The sequence below is a fragment of the Calypte anna genome, chromosome 24 (assembly GCF_003957555.1).
Source record: "Calypte anna isolate BGI_N300 chromosome 24, bCalAnn1_v1.p, whole genome shotgun sequence".
Classification (NCBI taxonomy): Eukaryota; Metazoa; Chordata; class Aves; order Apodiformes; family Trochilidae; genus Calypte; species Calypte anna.
In genome coordinates this window covers 62,999-88,512 of record NC_044269.1, presented here as the reverse complement: position 1 = coordinate 88,512, position 25,514 = coordinate 62,999, and the positions used below count along the sequence as shown (strand labels likewise).

At 43.6% G+C, this 25,514-nt stretch overlaps 1 protein-coding gene across 8 annotated transcripts in view; it reads left to right on the top strand.

Moving 5' to 3' along the window:
* Positions 1 to 25,365, top strand: part of PRDM10 (PR/SET domain 10) — a 43,589-nt gene extending 18,224 nt beyond the window's left edge. For 6 of the 8 annotated variants that reach the window (XM_030464752.1, XM_030464753.1, XM_030464748.1 and 3 more), the window contains 16 exons: positions 557 to 760; positions 2,710 to 2,782; positions 3,433 to 3,550; positions 4,435 to 4,564; positions 6,523 to 6,756; positions 11,568 to 11,915; positions 13,142 to 13,297; positions 14,955 to 15,134; positions 15,906 to 16,016; positions 17,092 to 17,292; positions 17,839 to 17,982; positions 19,013 to 19,183; positions 20,346 to 20,486; positions 21,058 to 21,232; positions 21,749 to 21,861; positions 22,350 to 25,365. In XM_030464752.1, the coding sequence (XP_030320612.1) occupies positions 557 to 760; positions 2,710 to 2,782; positions 3,433 to 3,550; positions 4,435 to 4,564; positions 6,523 to 6,756; positions 11,568 to 11,915; positions 13,142 to 13,297; positions 14,955 to 15,134; positions 15,906 to 16,016; positions 17,092 to 17,292; positions 17,839 to 17,982; positions 19,013 to 19,183; positions 20,346 to 20,486; positions 21,058 to 21,232; positions 21,749 to 21,861; positions 22,350 to 22,589 (2,739 nt within the window). In that variant the 3' untranslated portion in view covers positions 22,590 to 25,365. The other 2 variants (XM_030464754.1, XM_030464755.1) reach the window with 2 other exon arrangements.
* Positions 25,366 to 25,514: the final 149 nt, after the last annotated feature.

Here is a 25,514-nt window from a genome sequence, read left to right as displayed (position 1 = left end):
TAACATGAAGTGCTGTGAATCACTCTCACATGGGCTGAAACAGCAGCTGGATGTAAAAATAGCAGCCCCCCCCCAACTGAGGATGTTTTGCAGCCGTTATTGTGTCATGTTGTAACTTAAGTTAAAAATACTTTTCTTCCCCTTTCCCTCCTCTCCCCCACAAAATGCAGGGGAGAGGTTTCTCTCCCTTTCCTCAAGCCAAGATGTTGGTCAGAGGCTTAACAGATTTGACTGTTATCCATTTATTTGCTGGTTTCATTACAGGGATTGGTCCTTTATTTGCTGGAGATAAGGTCCAGTCTTAGTAGCACTGGCCAGTGGCTGCCATGGAAGTTGTGACCAGCCTGATGCAATGTTACAAGTCAGGAAATGAAGAAGTGGGTCTCCCTAGTTAAATCTACCTGCTTTTAACTATTTTTCTAAGTGCTGCCTGATTCTGGAAGCCAAGAGAGAAAATTAGCTTTGCCTTCATTGCTATCCTGATGTAAAAGTGTAGAATAAATTCAGAAACTCATTCCAGGCAGTTACAGTCTCATGTAATTGGCTTTTGCTACAGGTTTCCCTTGATAAGGGTGACAGAAAAGACAGAGATTTGCAAGAGGACCTGTGGTTTGAACTTTCCAGTGAGGCTCTTTGTAACTGGATGATGTTTGTGCGTCCAGCTCAGAACCATTTGGAGCAGAACCTGGTAGCCTATCAGTATGGCCACCATATTTATTACACAACCATTAAAAACGTGGAGCCCAAGCAGGAACTCAAGGTATGGCATTGCTCGTGTTCTGTGACTTGTTTTTCTGCTAATGAAATCAAATCTTGGAGTTGCCACCCAATAGGTCCATCTCCAAGTGCCAGAAATGATTGCTGGAAATAGCTTGAAGGCATTTTTTTTATTCTGATAAAAAAAAAAAACACACATGATGACCTGAATCAGATGTCACTGAGGTCAGTAAAGCAGGGAATTTTAAATAAGCTTTGAGTCAGGTATATAATGAGGAAGTGTTAAAATAAGAGTATGTAATTGTTTGACTGTCACTGTCATGCTTTACACTGCATGTATTTTGCTGATGCAATCTAATTTTTATTGCAGCAGTCTTATTCTTTTTAGTTCTGGATGCCCTTTCCAGTTAGTCCTGTGTGCCTTTGACTTGTTTTCTGGTGCCTTAAGTGAATGTGGTCTCTCACTTTACCTGGCTTTCCTGGAACTTTTGAAACTTTGCATGTGGAAAATGATAAAGGATATTGTGACTTCCCTGTGAGTTACTTTTTGTTTCCTCAAAAAAATGTATTGATTACTTTGAGCTCAAAGCAGCAGTGGCTGGCTGAGATGGCCTTTGTTTTCAGCAACTTTGGGGGAGCTGGGGATAACCAAGAAACAGGAAATTGTTTGTTCTTCAAGTATCTTCCTGCATGTAAATTTCAAGCATTTAACAACAACAAAAAAAAGGTTTTAACCACACTTAACTAAACCAGGGCGAAAGCCTTCTTGTACACTTCTTGCAGATTATTAGGAGTAGGATTTTTGGTTTCTCTGGAATCGGTCCTTTCATTTGTTTAAACTGAATCACTAGAAACCTTGTTCATCAGTTTTAACTGTAACCAAACATCATTTTCTCAAAATGTTTTCAATCAATTTGAAATTAGACTTTAAATCTGGACAGACCTGCCTATAGAAGCACCATCTCTCTTGCTTCAGCTTTTAGTAGTTTTTTTCTTTTTGGAGTAACATTGGCTTGATAATTGAATTATCTAGGCTCTGTAAAGAGTTTTCTTCCCCAAATGCATGTAGGGCATTCATAAGAATTTTGTCTACAGATTGGGCAAGGAGCATCAATTAAAACTGAGAACTTCTAGATTGTGTGACAGGTGAGTAGTCCAGGAGTTCTCCTTGTCCACCTAGTGAGATCTTTTCCAAGTAACATGTTCCTGTTAGTGACTCTTTGGAAGAGTTAAAGATGTGGCCTGCTACAATTTTAAACTTGCCCAGAGTTTTCATGCTGCAGATCTGTTTGTGCCTCTTTTTAAGAAATCTTTTTATAAAATTGAACCTTTAAAATAAGATTAAAATGAGAAATCACGCAAGAATTCTCAGTGAAATGTGGGCATCTGATTTTAGGCTCCAGTCAACTTTGTGCCTCCTGTGGTTCTGCTGAAGGCTTCCTAAAATTCTCCTATAATGAAAGTGAGACCAGAATGCTGCAGCCTGGCAGCTCTTTGTTTTGGGAAGCAGGTCCAGGTTGCTCCACTTCTTCAGAAGTTCAGAAACATTTTAAATGAGTTTTTGTGGAGGGTGTTGCCTGTTGTAAAGAGAGCAGGAAAGAAATGGCAAATCCCCTGAGTTCAAAACCATTTATTTTGGTCCAACAAGTAGCAGCACTCTGCTGACACGTGTCCTTCACAATCATACGGTTGGGTTGAAGGAGATTAATCTCCTTTCCTTTAGAGCTGCTGGTAGCCATGTGTGAGATTAACATTCATATTAGGAAGCTATACCTTAAAATTAAATGGATATGCTTTCTGAGCAAAGCTCCTTTATTCCTCAGTGGGGGCATATTGATCTCATCAGACTTTATTATTGAGGATGAAAAGAGCAATGAAAGTCAGTGGTTGAGGCAAGTGGAGGAAATATATTGCTTAAAAACCATTTTCGAGTGAATTCCCCTTAGTTCTGGTTCCATCTAAGGGTTCTGTTACCTTGTATTCCTGCTGCAGGTGTGGTATGCTGCCTCTTATGCAGAGTTTGTGAACCAGAAGATCCATGACATATCTGAGGAGGAAAGGAAAGGTAACTTGGCCTCTTCTGCTCTGTTTTTTTTGCAGTGGGGTGGTGGTAGGGTGTTGCACTTAAGTTTTGGGCCTATTCAGTGCTCCCAAATTTCTGCTGTGCTAAGTTAAAGCAGATCTAGGTTGTGTTACTGAGACTTGTTTCTGCTAACTTGGACAATTTAACAATAATTTAACCATCTGCCTCCGTTTCTGGGAAGCAGTAAGTTGCTGCTGGAAGGAGGTGTGTGTCTATACCTGATGTAATAAAGGTAAAAATGGAATCTGTAATAAACTGAGGTGCAATTGCTTTAGATTGGGAGGATTCTCTTGTCCTCCTGTAATTTATGCCAGAGACACAATCCCACAGGGGCTCTTCCATGCAAGGATATGTTTTAAAATCTCCCTGAAGCTGAAGCAGTGTGAGTACTCCATGGGTATTGTCCCCAGAGATCTTTTTGTTTTCCTGTGATGAGCTCCAGTCGTGCCACAGTGTGGAGGGGGTGAAAGCAAAACTGAACAGAGTAGTGCTGGGGATTCTGCAGTCTGTCCAACCTCCAGGGGAGAGAAATATGGCCCACAGAGGACAGAAAAGCTTGAGGAGTGGGGGAAATGGGGTGTTTAATTGGTGGTGACTGAAATGCTGTTCCTGACATTCCCACTTGCACACAGTTCTCAGAGAGCAGGAGAAGAACTGGCCCTGTTACGAGTGCAACCGGCGTTTCATGAGCTCAGAGCAGCTCCAGCAGCACCTCAACTCCCATGATGAGAAGCTGGACTTCTTCAGCAGGTACTGGAAGCTTTAGTTTTGTCTGTGTGTCACTACAGGCCTTCCTCAAACTTGCAGGAGGCAGGGTCTTCACCCTACAGATCTTACTGATCAACCTGTGTACCCATGAGAGGGTGGCTCAACACCAGAAGGTAAGAATATGGCACCACGTTGTAAAAGACATGTCCAGAGAAGTAGCTTGAGGGAAATAAATACCCCATTGAAACTGGTGAGACTTTTGGTTTGGTTTATTGTTTGCCAACGACTTAAAAAATGGCAAGATTTTAATACCACAGTATTGAAACGCTGATGCTCCTCAGATGTGTGCAGATACAGAGCTTGGAGAGCAAGATTTCTAGGGCTGGCAAGATAGTTCACCCTGACCCCTTAAAAACTGAACCTACACACATCCATCAGAGAGCACAAACAAGACCCTGGTGCCACTTAGGCTGCTGTTTTCTTGTCAGTTGACTGCCTGACATCAGAGCTAAGTGTCTTTTTTGGGGAGGCTTGTTACAGCTTCTGGTTTTAAATTGGTTTCCTTGAGCATTTGTTCCATCGTGCTGAAAATGCTTTCCAGCACACTTGGGTGTTGGAGGTAGGGGAGTTGCCATGGCAGAGGACTTGCTAGAAGCCAGTGGTCCTCTCAGCCCCATAATTACTGACATAAATTTTAATGTGTTCAGGACTCTGATTTCTCAGACACCAGCCAGCACCCTATTTTTTTTCCTGGCAGGATTTCTTCAGGTTTTGTTATTTACTGCAGGCCATTGTTACTGAGTTGAACAAACAGTGCTACAGAGAAAGAAAGAATGCATAAAATAAGTGGAGATTCCAAATCCATCTTTTTTTTTTTTTTTTTTTTTTTTTTTTGTCTCTAACCTGGAGCACTATGTGTTCTGCAGAGCCAGAGGCCGAGGTCGTGGGCGAGGGAAGAGGAGGTTTGGACCAGGGAGACGCCCGGGGCGCCCTCCCAAATTCATACGTCTGGAAGTAACCAGTGAAAATGGGGAAAAATGTGAAGAAGGGACACAGGTATATTTTGGGGAATGAGGAGGAAGGGAAAAAGAATACCAGAATACCATGTGGGATGAAAACTCTTGACTAAAAGCGTTTGGAGCATCGGTGCAAAGTGAGGGTGTGCTTTGGATTTATACTCAAGTGATTCTTGATTTTCTAGCAGTGATTTTTTGGTCAGGGAGGTATGCTACTTGGCTTCTAGAAAAACTCTGAAATAACTTGCATTTCTACAGCAGCTTTCATCCCAAAGCACTTAGCAAGGAGATAGATTATTGCAGCAGTTTAGTAGCATCACAAAACTAATTAGACAGTAAAACTGTAATGGGAATTTAGGTTCATAGTTGTCCTTTCTGGAATGTGAGGTCAGAGACTGCTCTTATAACTGTTGCTGGTAGAATTAAATCAGTTTGAGCTATGATTCTTTATGATGGTTTAATATTAACAAAAGGATCTCCTGTAGGCATTAGTGCAAAATGATCTTTTGCTCATAGCTCTTGGTTATATTCTGGAGGGACCTTGTGTAATGCATTTAGTGAAGTAAAATGCTAAATTCTCTGCTGCTGACCACGCTTGTGCTACCACCAGCTCCTTTCACAGAGGGTGTCACAAGGGATCAGTGGCTCTGTTTTATGACTTAGCTGAAAGCTGATAAGTGGAGTGATAATTTTTTTTCTGGCATCTCCTTGGGTCACAGTTCAGTGCTGACTCAGAGGGAGGGAATGTTGTGTGCTGCCTGTGAAGGCCTGCTGCTCATTTTCTGAGCTTGCAGAATTGCCTTAAATGTTGCATTAAGTGCAGATGGTTGGGAGTTCACCCTCTTTGCAAGCTGATGTGACACGAGCCAGCTTCATTTGGACAAGCAAGCATATTGCTCTTCCCAGACTCTTAACTCTGGAGAGACAGGGCAGGAGTTCACCTGCCTGAGAACTTGAGACCCAGGAGGCTGTGAGCACAGTTTAGTGTCAGCAAGCATGGGAACTTGCCACCTAGACCACAACTGGACATTTCACTGGTAAATTGCTCTGCTAAGTGTCTGTCTGGGTTAGAATTCATGCTTTATAACAGCTGCACTCCTGGCACCTCACTGTTATTTCTCCCACACCTGCTTTTGTCCTTTGACAGTACCAGCCTTGAGCTGATATACTTTTGGCACTCTGTTTCCTACTTTGTGCTTTTAAATTTCCTTAGTTCCATTAAGTGGTGTCAAGGGAAGGATCTATGTTTTTTTTCCTCTTGTAATCCAAGAGGATTCCATCCCAGAGGAGTTACTGGAATTCATACAGCAATAATGTAGATTTTTGGCATCCTACTCCCAACACCCTGCCCTCTCTTTTATGCTAATGGCAAAAAAGGAGGAAAACAGCTTTGTTTGATAAATATAAGTGATGTATGCAGCTGGGCAGATGAGAGTATGCAGAGCTTGGAAACTGGATAGCAAAACACACAGTGCACAGTGTAATGATCTCATTTGTCACTCTCCAGCTCAGCACTCCATCTAGTTCATTGAAGATGGAGGAGACAACTGCATCACAACACATGATAATGTTTCAAAGTGACAACGGTTTCAAGGAGATGAATTCTCTGCTTTCCCTGCTCTGTGCCAGTCCATTCAGGCATCAGATTTCACCCAGGCCAACTTAGATCATCTCTGGTCAGAGCAGAGAGAGCCAGGAGTGCAGAACAACTTGTTTGGGTTATTTAAATTGTCTCGTGTCCCTTCAGACAACACTATGGCCAAAAGTCACCTCCCTGCAGCACAGATTCACTGCTTCTCTGCACATTGTTGCTGCAGGTGGAGGTGATCTGCTGGGAGGCTCAGTGGGACACAGCAGGGGTGGAAGGATCAGAGAAGGAACATTTTGTTTCCACTTTTTGATGCTCCGTTTAGAAATCCTGCTGTCTGCTGAGTGTTATCAAAGCACTTCTCAGTGGGTGGGGGGAGTAATCACTGGCTGTGTGGTTTGCAATTTCAGGACTTGCTGCATTTTTCCAGCAAGGGGCAGTTTGATGAGGCTGCTGGCCAAGCCACCCTCAACGGGTTGGAGCAGCAGGAACAGACTCCAGTGCCCTCCGAGACACAGTCTGCACTGGAGCAGCCGTTTGAAAACCACCCCCTCCAAATCCAACCCCAGCAGCAGGAGGAGAGCACGGTGCCTCCCCAGAGCACCATGACAGCAGATGACATGAGGAGAGCCAAGAGGATCAGGGTAAGCAAAAGAGGATGGTGGCTCATGTCTTCTCTCAGCCACTTCATCTGCTGTCACCCAGAGAAGGTTGGACCTGCCTCGCCAGGACAAAGCTGGTGGTATCCGTTTCCAAATCCTGCGTGGACAGGTCTCGTTCCTAGAGGTTTTTCTGAGAGGGGGAGAAATCTCAGGGAAGGAATTGGTATCTCATGAGATGCTAGTGGGAACTGGTCACTGATTGGAGCTGAGTCAATGCCAGCACAGTAATCCTTCCATGGAAACACAGTTCCTCCAAGCTGGCAAGCAGCAGTGCTTCAAACAGCCGGCTGAATCCTGGGATTGTGGCACAGACTAATGACTTGTTCACAGCACCATCTGTGCCTCTCAGAACTCTTGCCTTGCAAACAGTTGCCAAAAAGAAACCAGGACCTCAGTTCAGATTCACTGAGTTGATGATGATGATGATGATGATATTTAGTGATAAAATCCTTTCTTGGGGTAGAAAACCTGCCTGTCTTGGAGATGTAAACCTGTGCTAAGAGCTTTCTGTACCAACAGCAAATGCTTTGAGCCTGAGCTTTGTGTCTACAGGGTGAGCTGTTTTTTCTCCCCTCTGTGTGGGAGGGAAATGATTCAAGCAAATAATCCTTCAGGCCATGTAACCGTGAGATTGGTTTATTTAGCCTAAAATCTTTTTTTCTTTTTATTCCATGTGTAAAATTTTGATTACAGAAGGGAACAGCTGCGGTCAGGGTAAGACTTCATTTTTAGGGAATTGAGACAGGATTAGGAAAGAGTTGAATAACTGTTCCGTATAGGAAGATTTTGAGCCAAATGTTGCTCTCTGTTTACAGCAATATATGCAAGCCCAGCAGTGATTACCCCATAAATGCAGCGGCCTGTCTTGAGAGAAGAATTTGGCTCGGACCCTTTAAGACCACAGAGGGTTTAGCCATATAAAATGCTTGCACTCTCTGAATGACAAGTTCCTACCAGTAATTTGATTTTTCCTATGTTAAAGCTTGGGTGATTTTTACTGAGTGCTTTGAAAAGGGCATCACAGTGCACAAAGATGCTGAGTTTTTGGCAGGAAGGAGCATTGCCTGTGGCATGGCACAGCTTCCTCACTCAAAAGAAGAGCCCTGGATGTGATGGCAAAAGAAAGTGTTGCCCACACAAGAGGTGAACTTAAGTTATTCTCAAATAGTTTAGTAAGAAATAGAAATGCTGAAATTATTTCCCTGTCTTCTGATTTTGCTTCTGTTCTCTGGAAATTCCTGACAAACAGGTGACAGCTGAGAGGAGTGCAGTGGTGGTTTAGTCCTTGGTGACATGTTTGTGTCTCCAAATCTCCTTAACATCCCATGCATTTGACAGCTGGTGTCCAGCAGAGTCCTGGAGATGTTTCAGGAGAGGGGCACTGGCAGAATGGCAGACGGATGGTTGGGCAGCACCTTTCCATCTTGTGTCAGGCTGGGAGCATCCAGATAAGAGGAAACCAGCAAGGATATTTTTTTAAGCATTGAAAAATCACAGCAAGCTCTAGCACACTCTGAGCACCCATTCAGCTCAGTTCCTCACTGCACCTTCTTCTCATAACAAGCACTTCACGTAAGCAAACTTTTGGTTTTGAGATGTTTGCATCATTCACTTCCATAGGTGAGGGAGAAGAAGTCTGGACTTGTGGTTATGATATGAGTCCAATGTAGCTCTAGTTACCTAGGGTTCAGTTGTCATAAGAACAGTAATTCTTTGTGAATTACTTGCATTTTTCCAAGGTTTAAGCCTTGATTTCAGAGGTTTAAACCTTGCTTTGCAAGGTTTGAACCTTGGCAGTGGTACACTGAGTGCTTTCATGGGGCACTGATCTCTGGTGCCCCCAGGGTTTAAGTTCTTACAGGATCAGTTAATTTTTCATCATTTGCTTTAGAGCCTGTGGAGCTTCCTTGGAGGTCAGACCTTAAATATGGCTATCATGTTCTTAGGATTGAAAGGAGATACACTCACCTGTCAAGATATTCTTGTAACAAATTAGAGGAATGTTGTGTTCTGCAGCCAAAGTGAATATTTGTTTTTAACTCAGTTCTTGGCAGCGTCCAGAGCGTCTATGAGCAGATCCCAGGAACATCTGCATTTTCAAGTTGCCTTTGTTGTTTGCTTTTTTTTTTTTTATTTAATGTGGACCTGATCCTAAACTGTCCTTTGTGTAGGTAACTGCTTTACTCAGAGGAAGGAACTGGCAGGGGTAGGATTTGGAAAGCACAGTCATTTCCTTCGTGCTGAAAGAAATGCAACCGGTTGTATAACAGAGTACAAACAGTAAGAAGAGGTTAAAAAAAAGTCTCTACTCCTTGACTTTTTCACTCTTCTAATCTTTATCCTGTTGCCATTCTGCCCTAATTATTCCCTGCTGCTAAAAGCATTTCATTCTCACTGTGGCTCTGCAGTGCATGGTTACATGCTTGTTCATCAACTCCCAGAAAACACGAAAGGTCACAAAACACCTTCAAGATTATCTGTGGATTTTATCTTTGCCCTTTAACTCCCCTCAGGCAGTTATTAACTCCAGGGTAAACCTTGAAGATCTACTTTATGTTTCCTGAGGCAAAAACCTCAAAGGAGTTTTGCCTAAGTAAAGAGTCAGCTGTAGCTGGAAGAGCTGGCCCTTGTAGTGGCCCACAGAAGCGTGACTATTGCAGAAGTCCAAGCTTCTGTTTTAAAGTCCATTGCATAACATTAAGTATTTTTCTCTCCCTCAATGCTGCCTGCTCAGCTGGAGCTGCAGGTAGGTTTGGTTTGGTTTTTTGCTTCGTTGGGTTTTTGCTGTATCTAATGAAATGGTACATAACAACATCACCTTCCCTGGTTTGTCCAGCTTCTGGGTAGTGTTTCCTGATTGACCCTGCATCAGAAATTGTCACATTTGTTATTCTTCAAGCAACCAATGTCCAGAAGTGTAACCTGAATAACAATTTGTGTTGTTCTACTTCTCTTCATACTGGTTAATTGCAAATTTAAGGTAAACTGCTTGGCCAAAACACTTTCAATATGCATCTTGAAGTTTTGGAGGATTTGTTTATGCAGCTGTTGCACAGGATCAGTGTTATCAGTCAATGAGACAACACTTAATTATCTTTTTCTGGTTTTTTAGGTGATAGTTTAGCTAACCAAAGAGCAGTAAAACATTTCACACTTCTTGTAGCCCTTGAGGTAACAATGAGACTGTTGATTTCCATGGTTTAGAGGTCTGGCCTGCTGCCATCTGACCAGTCAGGTTGTTGGGGGCTACAAATAGCAAAGTACAGCAACAGTGGAGTGAAGAACTTGAAGTGCATCTCTTCAGCTCTTTGTTTTTTTTAGCATGTCCCTGATGTTCAGGGGTCAATTACAGACTCCAGACTCCCAGCAACACATTAATCTTTACACAGCACATCTGATCTTTCTACCTCAGGGTGTGACTTAGAGCAGCTCTGTCTATTTGCCATTATCTCCCCTTCTTCATTTGTAAAATGGATAATGGAGGTGATGAGAATTCATGGGAGGGCTCACTTGGGGCCCCTCTATGAAATGGCTGGCTTTTTTTTTTTTATAGCAGAACACTTGATTTCCTGTTACTTGTCCTGGAATGAAGGTGTAGGTTTCCCTCTGCAGTTCAGATGGGGAAAAGGATCACTCAGGTTTGCTAATTTAATCTCTTGGCACTGCATTTCATAGGGTTCCCAGATTGTTCTCTCATTCCAGCATAAAAGTTCCTAACTCTTCTTTCTCAGAACCAGCTGGCAGTGCTGGTGTCAGGACTGAAGGGGAGAAAAGAAACAAAGATCACAAAATATTTCAGGAAAAGTAGACTGAGAGAAAACACACACCAAAACAGGGACTGAGAAGAGGAATTGTACACAGAAGGGGTGGAGAAAGAGAAGAGCAGCCTAAGGTGTTAGATTTTGAAATTAATATCTATACAACACACCTTAAGCCTATTTGCAGTCTTCTTAAAGTCTCTTGCAAACCAAGAAAAGCAATTTCAAGTGTGCAAAATCCATGAATCTTTGAGTAGACAACAGAACCTGCCAGAGTTCCTCTGTTTGGCACTGGTGTCTTTGTCTCTTATGTATCTTCTGCTTTTTTAGGTGCTTGCACGTGATAAATGCTAAATGGCAAAGACCACTGAATTGCTTACACCTTCTTACAAACCTGCCATTCTGCCCCTGCCAGAATGGTTTGCAACTCTGCTCTTTTTGATAAGAACATCCATCTCTTGAGTTCCTTTTCCACCACAAGTTTTCCAGGCAATCCTACCCCCCTGCTGCACACCTCTGGGGTGACATTGGGTGCAGGAGTTTGTGAAGGGCTGTGGAATTTTGTAAGCCCTGCTCCAGACAGGGCACTAGCTCCCCCTTCTTTTGTCTGGTGGCTGAATTAGTAACCCAGGCTCAAAAATCAGCTGGAATTGCAGCTTTTCTCAGGCCCAAGTCTGCACTTCAGACAGGATTTTGGGGTTTTTTACAGATAAATGCTACTGTAAAGGCAAAGGTTGGCTCAATCATCAGAAAACAGGGATTGGAGAGGAAGCTCCTGGGTTGTGCTGTGCTAACCCAGTGTGTAGCTGCAGGTGTATCTCACCATCTGTCTGCCACAGCCTCCCCTTCTGCCAGGAGCAGACAGTATCTAGAATGCAAAAGCTTTTTATTTATTTACTTATTTATTTTAAGGTCGGAATCAGGAAAACGCAAAGCGTGGAATCTGGGAAACGCGAAGTTCAGAATCTGGGAAATACTGGAATGTGGAACCTGTACATATTAACACAAGCTAAAAGTGTCTTTAATTTCTTCCAGAATGCAGCTCTTCAGCACCTCTTCATACGGAAATCCTTCCGCCCCTTCAAATGCCTCCAGTGTGGGAAAGCTTTCCGGGAAAAAGACAAACTGGATCAGCACCTGCGCTTCCATGGGCGGGAAGGGAACTGCCCTCTGACTTGTGACATCTGCAACAAGGGCTTCATCAACAGTGGGGCTCTGGAGAGCCACATGAAGTTCCACATGGACCAGAAAACATATTCCTGCATATTCTGTCCTGAGTCCTTTGACCGCTTGGATCTGCTTAAAGACCATGTGGCCATCCATGTCAGTGATGGTTATTTCACCTGCCCCACCTGCAAAAAACGTTTCCCAGACTTCATCCAGGTGAGGTGGTGTGCAGATTAGAAGCCCTGTCTTCTTGCAAGCCCTCTGTTCATCTGTTTTGCACCACTGTTCTCGTGTAACCCTGCACCTCAGTTCACTCTCACAAGATAAAGGGGGCTGTGTCAGTCAGAAATTAAAAAGGAAGAGTGACCAAGCATTGTTGGGTGTTGTCCTCTGCCAGTGAAGTGCTCTTCCCACTGAATCATCAGATGTTGTGTTTTAATCTGGCATGAGAAGTCACTGTTTGGTGTGAGTGGCAGCCCCTTCTCCCCAGAAAATGCCTAAAGCAGAGGTCCTGAACACTTTTTGGTGTTACAGAAGACAATCTTCTGCAAATACTGAACAAGGAAAGATGATTCAGAAATGTTGTACTGCAACTTAATTCCCCATAAACTTTCCCATCAAACTGAGGCAGTCAGAAGGAAGTCCCACAGCTGTTTTTTTTCCAGCTATCCAGCTCTATTTTAGAATTTAAAGATATTTCTCATTTGGTGCCATGTGAATAATTGAGTCACCATAGCTTGCTGCGTACTTGCATGTGGAACAGATCAAGATACCAGGTTGTTCCATGTATGATCAGGATTAATTAAAGATGCCTTTCTTGAGCAGTGCTTGCATTTCAAATGTCAGACCTCGTTAGTTACTTTATTGGGGAAAAAACACCCCACTAGGTGCTTGAAGAGGTCAAGGAGAGTCCCAAAGTATGCAAAATTAATTGCTGTTTGGAATGCCATGGAAATGCTTTTTTGTCTTAAGTTTTGGGGTTTTTTTAATGCGTTGTGATTGCAGTTTCTCTGGCTGAAAGTAACCAGGCCTTGGGTTTAGATTTCTTTGAAATTACATGAAGAAAATGACCCTCATATGAATGAGTGAAGGCTGCTTCAGTCACACTGAACCTTGGGCTTTTGCTGCCCATTAAGTGCTCCACTCCTCAGTAGCTGATACCTTCAGGAACCAGCCTGGAGGAGATCAAATTGTCCCTCCAGATGCATCACAAAAATGTTGTGGCTTTATAGAAACTGTTGCCAAAATATAAACTCTTCTGATAAAGTAATTTTTAAGCCAAAGCAGATCAGAGAACTTAGAACCTTTTTCCTCTCTGTTTTTTTGTTTTTTTTTTTTTTTCCTTTTCCTAAGTGTTAGGCTGAACCCTAACCCTAACCTGCTTCACCACACACCTTTCTCTTGGGAATAAATTCCATTTTGTCCCTAATCTGCACCTGTAGGTGAAGAAACACGTTCGGAGCTTCCATTCAGAGAAGATTTACCAGTGCACAGAGTGTGACAAAGCCTTCTGCCGGCCTGACAAGCTGCGGCTCCACATGTTGCGGCACTCGGACCGCAAAGACTTCTTGTGTTCCACCTGTGGCAAGCAGTTCAAGGTAAGGTGCCTCTTGACTTGATCATTCCTGATACAAGTGGAGAAGAACACCATTCTCTGCCCAGACAAGGCCCTTCAAGGTGGAAGAAGGCAACTAGGGCAACTAGGCTCTGAAGGGATCCAGCACAAATCCTATCCAGGATAGGTGACAGGTGACACCAGGGGAGGTGACACTCAGCCAGGTAGTGAGAAGGGGAGGCTCACAGAGTGCAAAGCAGTTTCTGGCTTCTAGGGTGTGAACTTCTGGGAACAGCAAGCTTTGGGCTGGAAAAAACTCTTCTTTTTGCCCTCCCTCTTGGTTTCTCTCTCCTTGGTATAATCCCTCTTGGTGTTTGCTGCAGCAGGAGTTTTCCATCTGCCGCTGTTTCTTCTCTACAGCTTGTCTAGGCTTGTATTTCAATGTGAAATACCAGTGCAGGTTATTTATTGCTTGGTTTAAGACTGGTAAAGCCTTTGTCTAAACAAGATGCAGGAGAGGCTGAGGGAGCTGGGGGTGTTCAGGCTGGAGAAGAGGAGGCTCAGGGGAAACCTCATCACTCTCTACAACTCCCTGAAAGGAGGCTGGAGCCAGGGGGGGGCTGGGATCTTTTCCCAGGCAACTCTCAGCAAGACAAGAGGGCAGGGTCTCAAGTTGTGCCAGGGGAGGTTTAGGTTGGAGATTAGAAAGAATTTCTTTCTGGAGAGGGTGATCAGGCATTGGAATGGGCTGCCCAGGGAAGTAGTGGATTCTCCGTGTCTGGAGATATTTCAAAAGAGCCTGAATGTGGCACTGAGTGCCATGGGCTGGGAACCACGGGGGGAGTGGATCAAGGGTTGGACTTGATGATCTTTGAGGTCCCTTCCAACCCAGCCAATTCTATGATTCTATGAAATGGTTGTGTGTAAATGTGCTGGGCTTGCCTGCAGGTTGCACGTGCTGCTTTGTGTCATGAGTGAGCTACAGCTTTGCGTTCTGAGGGATTGAGGGGTGAGATCCACACCCCCCCTTCCCATACTCTGCTGTAAAAAGGTGTCTCACCTAGCAGATCTTAATTCTAATAATTTAATAGCAAAGGAAGCTTCATCTGCTCATTGAGAACTGGGTCATTACCCAGCTCAGTTACCAAGTCCTTTGGGGTTGTTTTGCTTTTATCAAAAAAGATAACTGATGACTTGATGATATCAATGGGTTAATAACATTCCTGGCCAAGTTGCCTGTGCCCATGGATACATCTTGTCAGCACATGACATCCAGATGCTTTTCCAGGTCCCTCCAGTACAGGTGGAGCAGCCTGTGAGCCAGGTACACGGTGGTGGCAGCAGCCTGCTCCTTGTCCCTTAGTTTCTTAGGGAATCCTGAAGCACTGAATCCTTTTGGGTGAAGAAGCATAGTGTGTGCCTAGAAGGCTGGAATCCATCTGGGCAGTAGGTTCAGTCCCAGTGTAGGATGGGAAGTCCTCCTCAGTCATGAGTATTTGGATGAAAGTTTGCAGCCATACAGGGTTGGGCACTGATATTTTTGATAAATCCAAAGGAAATCCAGCATGGGAGGGGTTTGTTTTGGTGTGGAGAAGCCAAAGAGATCTCTAAAAAAAAAAAAAACAAACAAAAAACACATGATGGCTTTTCCTTGTGATGGGTAATAAGTGATGCTGCTGTTTTTCTCCTCAATTCCCTAGAGGAAGGACAAGCTACGGGAGCACATGCAGAGGATGCACAACCCAGAGAGGGAGGCCAAGAAAGCCGATCGGATCAGCCGCTCCAAAACCTTCAAGCCTCGGATAGCATCCACTGACTATGAGAGCTTCATGTTCAAGTGCAGGCTCTGCATGATGGGCTTCCGTCGGAGAGGAATGTTGGTGAGTTCCTGGGGAACCCCTACTACAACCTCTGCACTCTTTTGACAAATAGTTAAGGAATCAAGATGGAATTCCAATGGCCGGAACACAAGGGTGCTGCCAAACTGAGAATTCTGGAGCTGAGTTTATATATTTTTTATTTAAAAACAAAAAAACAACCCAGCTCTGTCTTGTTTCTTCAGCAAATGTGTACCTTTGCTCATTTCATTGCCTGTGCTGTGTGTCTGCTTGGTGTTAGATCATAGGCTGGACTTGGTGATCTCAGGTCTGTTCTAGCCTCAGTGATTCTGTGTGTGATCTCAGTGCTATTCCTGACTGATGTGTCAGATCTTCATTTATTAGAAGATGAGATTAATATATTACCTAATTCATCCTTGTTTTAGTTTTCCTGCCTGTCTTTCCTGCTATTTTTTTCTCCCCCTACTTGAGGGGCCTCTCATGGCCATGATCTGTAACTGCCAGTGTGTGTTTTGTTAGGCAGCAAGATATTTTTTTAATAAGATCTTGTTTGCAGATATTTCATGTGCTCTGATCTCTGCTAGCAAAGGCCTCCCTGGCCAGAGGTTCTTTACATTACCTCATTCAGTTCTGTCAGGCTATTTTAACCCTTCCCATCTTGTGTTGATAAGAGAAACTGTCCATGAGCTCTACCACTACCAGGTTTACCTTCAGCAGCTGTAAATGCACAAGACTCTGGTCTAGGAGAAGAAGCAATTGCTTGACTTCCATCTGTAATTTGTTCTCTTGTTCTCTTTGTTTCTTTCCCTGCAGGTAAATCATTTATCAAAGAGACATCCAGACATGAAAATAGAAGAGGTGCCAGAGCTCACGTTGCCCATCATCAAACCCAACAGAGATTACTTCTGTCAGTACTGTGATAAGGTATGTAAGGAAGTCACCCCTCAGAGGGGAGCTCAGTCCTAGAGCTGTGTGCACTCAGTTTGTCTCTGCATAGAAACATCTGGCAGGGGCTGTAGCTGTTTTGGGGGGCTTGCCAGCCGTATTTCTGCAGCACTATCCAGAAGAAACACAGACAAAGTGCACTTAGGCCAAGACAGCTGCATGGGAACAGGAAACTGCAGTTCTCCTTTTCTGCTGTCTTTGAGGTTGGTAAACTTAAATCCTGGGATTCAGCAAGCAGTCACCCACACCCCTAGTTCTGCATCATTTCTTGCATCCCAGCAGTTGCATGTTTTATCTATAATTCCTGAACACCACTTTATTTTAGTTTCTGTATCACTTCTAAAAGTTAGTCTTTAATTCGTTTTAAGTTGTTTTCTTAGTCACATGCCAGTAATTCCCAGTGTTCAGTGGAGCCTGAATCTTCTGCACTGCCTTTGGGTTCCTGTTCTTACTTCCTGGCTTTTGCTTTTTCTCCATGTTATTACCAAGGGATTGTATTTTGACTGTTCTCTGCAGTACATTTTTCTGTGATGCCCCTTCCTTCCTTTAAAGGGAAAAAATTGTTTTAAACAATTTTACAGAATATTGGTTTGTGCCTAAAAGGAATTTTAAAATGATCCCTGAACTGTTGGATATCAGAGTGGGGGCATCAACCCTCATGATGAATTCCCACCAGACAATTATAACAATGGTTATGGACTGCTCAGGTCCATATGACAGGAATGTGAGTCAGTGTTTCCTCTGACACTGGAACTTGCACGTACCAGGAAAAAGAAGTTTTTGTTTTATCTTCCCATCCTCTTTTGCTTAGTTCTCAAATGGCTTCTTCATGCTACACAAAAAGGGGTTTTGCTTTGATTAAACTTTGATTTTTGCTGATTAAACTCTGGAAGCTGTTATTCCTGTCGATGGATTATGCAGCAATTCTTTGGGAATTCAGACCAACACATTGTGGAAAGCAACCTGCAGCCCATGTAGCTGAAGCTAACTGGTAGCTGCTTCCTGCACAGACACCAGGATGACACCATTCCCACTCCAACCCTTCACCCTGCAGGTCTACAAGAGTGCCAGTAAACGCAAAGCCCACATCCTGAAGAACCATCCTGGTGCTGAGCTCCCTCCCAGCATCCGCAAGCTGCGTCCTGCAGGCCCTGGAGAACCAGATCCCATGCTGAGCACCCACACCCAGCTGACAGGCACCATTGCCACCCCTCCAGTTTGTTGTCCTCACTGCTCCAAGCAGTACAGCAGCAAGGTACAGGGGAGGGTTGATAGCCTCATCTCTCTCTTCTCTGTCAGAGCTCTCTCTGTTCTGAGTCAGAGTGCTGGTTTCCTGCTGTGTGCTGACAGCACAGGCACAGCTTGGTTATCTGATGGAAAAAAAAAAAAAAAGGTTCTCTAAATGGAGGGCTTGAGCTTGAAAGAAGAAATGTTATCAGAGTGCAGTCACAAACAGAGAAGCTTGGAAACAGCTCACTGAGACACCAGGGAGTGCAGCAGGGAAATAAAATGCAGAGAAGGTGACCTCTGGAAAATGTCCCACACGTATTTGGCTGTGTTGGAGTAAAAAAGCTCATGGGTTGTGACATTTGGGGCAATATTTGAGTTATCAGTTAGCCCTCAGCAGTAGCAACTTTAACATCTTTGCTTCTCATGAACCAGAGCATTCCATAATGTGAATCTGAGTGCTGCCTCATTGAGAGAAACCTAAAAGCTGCACTCCCCAGGGCTGTTTGATTGCAGCTGGCCCAAAGCAGGGTTCCTGACCATCTTTTTCATGCTGTTTTGCATCTCTCTGCAGACAAAGATGGTCCAGCACATCCGCAAGAAGCACCCAGAGTTTGCTCAGCTCCCAAACACAATCCATGCTCCACTGGCTACAGCTGTCATCAGCTCCACTCCTGCTGTTCTAACCACTGACAGCACCACTGGAGAGACTGTTGTGGTAAGGACTCCAGACACCTTAAATCTTCCCAGTGAAGGGAAACAACCAGAAACCTGCTGTTAGGGTTTGTTTGGCAGGGGTGTAATTTGGAACCCTGTGTTGGGTTATTATTTGAGATTTGCTTCTGTTCCTGAATCTGCTGTAGTTTAGCTCTGCCAGAAACAAGGGATTTCTCATTTTGCAGCTTTTGTCTTTTTTCCCCCCCTGACTCTCCACACAGTATTTTCACACAGGCCTAAATAACTCAGGGATACGCATCTTGTGGATTTTCACTGGGACTGTTCTCCTGAGGTTCCTCGGGATCAAGAGGACATTAAATGATGAATGGGACTGAATCAAACCTGTTTATGGGACTCAAATTTTTTCTGTAATCCTTTGGACAGTCCAAAACTGTCCAGGAGCTGATCTATCAGTGGCTGATCTGTTAGTGCACCAGCTGCTATGGAAGTGACAGCTGAAACTAGAAAATCAGTTTTTAATGGATTGCTGCATAGTTTTAAAAAGCTTAATAACCACAGTTTAAAACTTCCCATATGAAGACTGAAACTGGATTAAAGAACGTTTTGTTTGAAAATGGGACAGATTCAACCAGGATGTTGTTGGCTTCATAAACCTGAAGAGTTGGGTGTTAAATGTCCTTACACACTTGTAGGAATACAGTGTCAAGAACAATAACACCCTGGGAGGTGAGGAGAAAAGGTAGAATATGTCCAAGAAGCACTTTTGGACTTAGAAACCAAATCAGCTCTTTATAAATGCAGAATTTCTGTTGTCTAGCCATGAAGTCAGGTGAAAATAATTTTGTTATTGTATGTTTAGTTAGCCCTTAATGGTTGTAACTAACATGTAGAGAGAAGAGAGCAGTCCCAGTGGATGACCCCTGGTGCTTTCTTGTCACCCCATCACATGTGAAGCTCTTGTAAATAAATAACTAGGCCTAGTGGTGCAGGTTCAGTGTGATGAAAGAACTACAGCCCTGCAAAAATACTCAGTGCAGTGGACAATCTGGTGTTTCTCTCTGCCTCCTCAGACAACAGATTTACTGACCCAAGCAATGACAGAGATCTCCCAGACCCTCACAACAGATTACAGGACTCCCCAAGGAGATTACCAACGAATCCAGTACATCCCTGTCTCTCAGTCCACAACAGGCTTGCAGCAGCCTCAGCACATACAGCTGCAGGTTGTTCAAGTGGCCCAGGTGAGTAATTTATTGGAGGACTTGATGTGGTTTTCACCCCTCCAAGTCAAGCCTGTGCTTTCTCAGGTCTTTGCTAAGCAATACTTACTAAAAGCAATGTAGACTAATTTTTTTTACAGATCAATTGGTAGGTAATTGCTAGGGTTCCCATTGTATGCATTGTGTGCTGGGCATAAATAGTCCCACCAGTCTTGATGAGCTTGCTGATCACAGTCTGAATTTATTTCTGCCCATCTGGGCACCTTCATTTGAGTCTCTAGGAAGGTTTTCCAGCAACAAGAAAAGTGGGTCAGTGGGTGACCCTTTTTTTGCAGTTGAGAAGACAAATTTTGTTCTTCCTTTTTCTCAGTGATAAAGAGCCAAAATTTTGGAAGTATAGAAAGTGCTTGCTTTTCCCTCTATTAAAATATTAATTCTCTGTGATGCTCAACAGCTTCCCAAAAATAAATCAGAATGTGACTGGAGTAACTGAGGTGAGGAAAATAACTGGGCCAGCTGCAAGAAAGCCTTTGAATCTGTTATCCACTAAGAGGAGCTGGAGCTGCAGTGTGTTTATATTTGAATCTGAAGTTCTGTGTTCCCTCTGCCCCTCATTACAAATTAGGTTACGAATTTGGTTAGTAAAGACCTAAACAATGACCCCAATTAATATTGACTCTGGCTGTTCTAATGATACAAGAGTGTGAATGCTGATTCCTCCAGTTAATATCAAGCTCTGAGGCTTGTAATTAAATTACTCCAATTGGTATTATTAGCAAGTGTTGCTCCAGAAAGCTTTTAGTCAGTTTGACCCTGAGCTCTTGTCTTGATGCAAAACTGCAGGACTGGATCTGCAGGTCATCACTATCCGTACATTTTATAGAAAGGTGCTTGCAAAGAAGGATGATCCAAGGACTGACACTAATCCTGCTTTTCAGACCCTTGAATTTGAGTCCATCCTCTGCCACAGACAGCCTGGGTGACTTCAGGCAAGTCCTTTCCATTGCTATCCCATCTTGGTGACACTTTATTTTCCAGCAGTGGAAAGAGAATAAACAAAAGCTTGAACAAGACTGCTCCATGGCCTCACTGAGCCTCATACCTCATTGTTCCACACCTTGTATCACAGAAGAGGTTGATTATCTTGAAGTGTATGCCTCTAATTTGCTTTTCTCATCTCCAGGCTACCTCACCTCACCAGTCCCAGCACTCCACAGTAGATGTTGGGCAGCTTCATGACCCCCAGACATATGCCCAACATGCCATCCAGGTGCAGCACATCCAGGTGACAGAGCCAGCACCAGCAACTCAGTCATCATCACAGGTATTTCACTCTTCTTGGGCAGGAAATCTCTTCCCTACCAGGCTGCTCATGTGCTGATGCAGGAGAGGGGCTTTTCTATGCAATTTAAAGGACCACACATTAAATGGCTCCACATGTACAGCTCTGGGATCACCACGTGGTTCCCACAAGTTCCTAGGCTCTATGGGGGGTATTGTGGTTTATTTTTCTTTCTGTCTATATAATGTAGAGGAATGGCTGTGAACAGGCAGATCTGCAGCTCAAAGGAAGTTAGCCATTTAAAAGATAGGATAAATGGAAAGTGGCATTTCTCAAATATTTGAAGTTCAGCTCTTGGTGATGTTAGGGAGTTTTTAACCTCTCAGCTCTCTGCCAGATTTGCTGTGTGACCTTTGGCAAGCAATGTCTCAGTTTCTCAGTCCCTTCTTACTAACCACAGAATGAAGCAAGTTGGAGGAGAGGGAGGAGAGCTTTTGCAGTTCTTGTGCCATGGAAACTCCCTGTGGTTTCCCTTAATAAAGTGATATGTTTGTTCCAGCTCAGAGGCATGCAATCCTAAGTACACTGAGAACTCTTCCTGTGTTATTTCCAGGTTGGGGGTCAGCCTCTGAGCCCCTCCTCACAACAATCCCAGCAGGAACTCAGCCCCTCACAGATGCAGACAACAACATCTACACCAAACCAAGGCCTCCAGCAGCAGCAGCAGCAGGGCTCTGCAGTCCAGCACACCTACCTTCCCAGCACTTGGAACTCATTTCGCAGCTATTGTAAGCACCAGCAGTATTTTTAATCTAAGAAAAGGTTGTAGACAAGGAAAATGGTTGTACCAGCTTTTTGACTGGAGTTCTGTAATTATCTGTTGGGTGGTTTGGGCAGGCAGACTGAGTTTCTTGATTCCAAAGAATTTGCAAGAGCATCTAGCCATGTGTTGGACACCATCTTGTTCAAATTTGGATGGATGCTTGAAAGAATTGTCCAGAAAATGATGACATGAAATGATTTCTCATGTCATGCACTTCTGGGTTGTAATTCTAGGATTTCTTGGGTGAGAACAGAACGAGCTGTCTGTGCATGAATTGCCCACTCTGCACCTGATGTTGCCTGGCATAATTCTTCTGAGGCCTGTACAGTGTTCCAGGGTTTCACACTACCTGAATTTCTCCTCAACAACCACTGTTTCAGGCTTGAAGTGTTACTTATGTTGGGCATTATTTTTTAAGGTGTTTTTTGAGTTTGACTGAAGGTCTTGATTCTCCAATTTCCATTTTTTTTTTCTTTTTTAGCATCTGAGATTCAGATGATGACCATTCCCCAAGGCCAGTATGTGATCACAGAGACTGCTGTTGGTACCCCAGTCACCACTGTCAACACAGGACAAGTCAAAGCAGTTACTCAGGTAAAGAAAACAATCATGGCCCTTATTTTAAATTTTTTTTCCATCCAGAATAATGTAGCAGGCTTAAACCTTCTGTTGGGAGGTTATAGGGATGACTGGGGCACAGATAGAATAATGGTGTACCTGAGGAGGTCCAGACTGAAAGGGCATTGATATTAGACCTCTGGCCATACAGCTTCTGCTAGAACATGTGAGAAACAGCAACAACCCTCAGAATAGTTGTATTCAAAACTGCTATTTTAATTTGTAATGATGAGTTAATTGATTAATTAGTTTAACCACTCATAAGTTAACCAGATGCCAGCTAGTCCAGCGTACTTCAAAACAAAGGACAAGGCTTTTGTTGCTCTCAAATTCATTTAAATATAGAGAGATAAATACAGCTTGATCTAAAAATATTTTGTCCCTACCAAAATGTCTTCCAGCAACAGGAAGGTTAGAGCAGAAGTTACAGCAAGTGTGTCAAGATTTCTTTGTTCCCCACACAGACTCACTATGTGATATCTGAAGGTCAGCCTGAGCTGGATGTCAAACAGAACTCTTCACTCTCCAGTGAGGTGCGGGTTGGTGTTTCCCAGCCCCCATCCCACACGGATCCCTTGGAATCCCAAACAAGCAGCCAGCAGCAGCAAACCACCCAGTACATCATCACCACAACCACCAATGGGAATGGTGGCAGCGAGGTGCACATCACCAAACCAAGAACTTTCTCAGCAGAACACGAATGAGGAAGCCTCCTTGGGTCACTTGCTTGTTCTTGTCACCTCCCCTGAAAGCCCAGATCTGGGTATCCTGGAGCTCAGTATGTTTTTATTAAAGTATGTGCTCACTTAACTTCAACTTGGAGCTCTTGTTAATGCTTTAAGAGGGTTTAAGTCTCCAGTGACCATGAAGAAATACCCTCCAAATTCTTCTGGGATGCCATTTTATGCAGCTTTTAACAAAAAGGACAAGAGGAGTGAAACCTCTGCTTGCTCTGGACTTTATTTTTGGCATGTCTGCTGACCCTTCTTTTTCCTTTCTGGAAGTGTCTCCAGTAAATAACTTTTCATTTCAGCTGTGTGGGGAAAAGCTTGCCTAGCTGAAGGCTTACCTGGCAGGTGATGTGTGTATATTTTTAGCAGGAGTGGTTACACAGGAAGACAAAATGCACATTTACAGAGTCTGGCAGAACTGCTTCTTGTGTCTTTGTTCTAGCAGCCCAGGAGCATGGGGACACAGCAGCTTGGTGGAAGCAGACTGCCTGGAGAAAAAGAGCAGCAGCTCTTGTTGAACGTGTGCAGGGACAGATGTAACAATGAAGCTGTGAAGATGTGCTGAAGCAGTGCATTAAATTATTATTTTTTTTTTCCAACCCTCCCCTCCCCCCACCCCCAAACTGTTTACATGCTGTCTGCCCTGTTTTACTGAGCAGTTCCAGAAAGAAGGAAAAGTGCAGTCTCCAAACCATGTTGTGCAGGACAAACTGATGGAAATTTTAATAGGTAGTATGGAGACACTCTTCACTCTTTTCCCCTTCATTATTTGCAGGGAAAGTAGGGATTTTTTTGCCTGTAAAGAAAAAAAAAAAAAGCTTAGCTTAGCCTGCATAGCAGCCTAAAGATAATCCTGTCAGGAGAAAATGAGGGTCCAGGAGCACACCTCTGAAGATGCAGGGTAGCTGTCTCTGTTTTCACCTCAAAATGGATATATTTTTCCCCTTGAAGGACTGGATGGAGAGTTTGTTACTCTGATTTTTCCAAATAACCTTGTTGACAATGCACTGTAATTCCTTTGGACAATTCCATAAAAAGACCAGCCCTGGACTCAGGAAACACAAGGAAACATGCTAGTGGACCACTACTCATGGGACACAGTAAGCCATCTGTGAGGGTTGCCTGCTTTGCTAGACCTGGTCTGCCAACAGAATTTGTTACATTTAGGGACCAGGAGAAAGGGAAAGTTTACCTTTAAAGGCAAAGTATTCTTTTTGTTTTTTGTTTTTTGTTTGTTTTTTTCTTAGGTAATATTCCTTCACGGGTCTTGTTGGTTTGTTATTAATAATGCATTCTGGTATTTGTATATGACTGCAGCTCCCCTGACTCCTGCTGGGATGTACTGTGTATGTCTAAATCACCTTTTCACTGCCCAAAAAACCCATCCCCAAATGTTTGTGCATAGCTGGATACTTTTATTTATAAAACAAAAGCAGAGGAGGATGCTTTGTCTTAATGGCCCTTGAGAATGAAGAACTGAGAGAGGTTTTGATTCGTTTTCTCTTGTGCTGCACTGAGGGTGAATTGAGGACTCTTTTCTGTAGGTACTTCCCAGATTTAGTGTGAGTAAATGCTACAGATGTTTACAGGTTGTGGTATCAGGCTTCATGCAGTTAAAACTCTGAGATATAAGAGAACTTCACACCCAGAATGGGCAAGGTCAAAGCCACCTAGCAGGTATTGCTTTGGTAATTAATATATCTGTTAATAAGGTGTGGAAACAGTGACTGGGTGTGATGAGAGAAATGGGATTGGAAATCTGGTTTTGGGGTAGCTCTGAAGTGGTTTGTGGATTAATTTGTGCCTGGGATGTGGCTTCTCTTGCTGTACAGCCACACCGAGGCATTAATGAGATGGTGAAGTTAATGAGGACCAGAGCTCCTGTTCAGTCAAGTGCAGTGCTGGAGCATCTTTAAATTCAGAACCCATTGATTTGAGGAACTTGACTGCAGCTCCCAGTAACTCCCCAGAAGTCTTGTTGAGGGCTTCTGAATTAATGATGCTGGGTGCTGGGATGTCTGGGCGAGAAGGGAGGTTTTGCCTTGGTTTTCTTCAGGCTGCTAGATTATTTAATAATGAATCAAAAAAATGGTGTAACAGGCAAACAGGAGGTTTGGGAATGGGATATCCTGCTCTACAGAAACCATTTAAAAATCTTTAAAGATCTAGAGAGAGGAATATCAAACTCTTCCCTCTTGATAATGCAGATGTGGGGTTTTAAATAAAATACTAGGCTTTATGTTGGAAAGGATCATCGACTTGAGGACACTAGTACCAGTTATTTAAAGGTGGTCCAGAAAACATTTTGAAAGCTGCCTTTTTGAACTCAAATCAAGGTTTTCTCCTCTGTGTGGTTTGTTGTGAGAGGAGCATCCCTGGAATCTTGCAGCATCATGAATTCTCTGTCAGGGGAGTGATGGCACAGGGGGCAGGGATCTGCTTTTGGAGAGACAGAACCAACACCCAAAACCAACAGGAATTTGCATGGATCTCTGTCAGGGGAGTGATGGCACAGGGGGCAGGGATCTGCTTTTGGAGAGACAGAACCAACACCCAAAACCAACAGGAATTTGCATGGATTCCTTTCCAGTTTCTGCAGTGCAGAAGGTATAGGAGTTGTCATTATTTTCAACCCAAAGTTGTGGAGTCCCAGAGGATGGAAAGTGGGCAGGGGGCTCCTTTGAGGCCCCAAAGCTGCTCTCTGCAAGCTTTTTGGGTCTGATTCTCCATTTTCCAGGCCAAAAAAAAAGTAAAAAAAAGAAGGTAAAAAGCACCCTAAACTTGCACCCCCATGGACTGCTCAGCCTTCTCTTATTTAACTGTGTATGTTTGTTGTACATTCGGTGGCTGTCACTGTGTTCATAGTCTCGTGTGCCCTGGCAGATGTAAAAAGGAAAA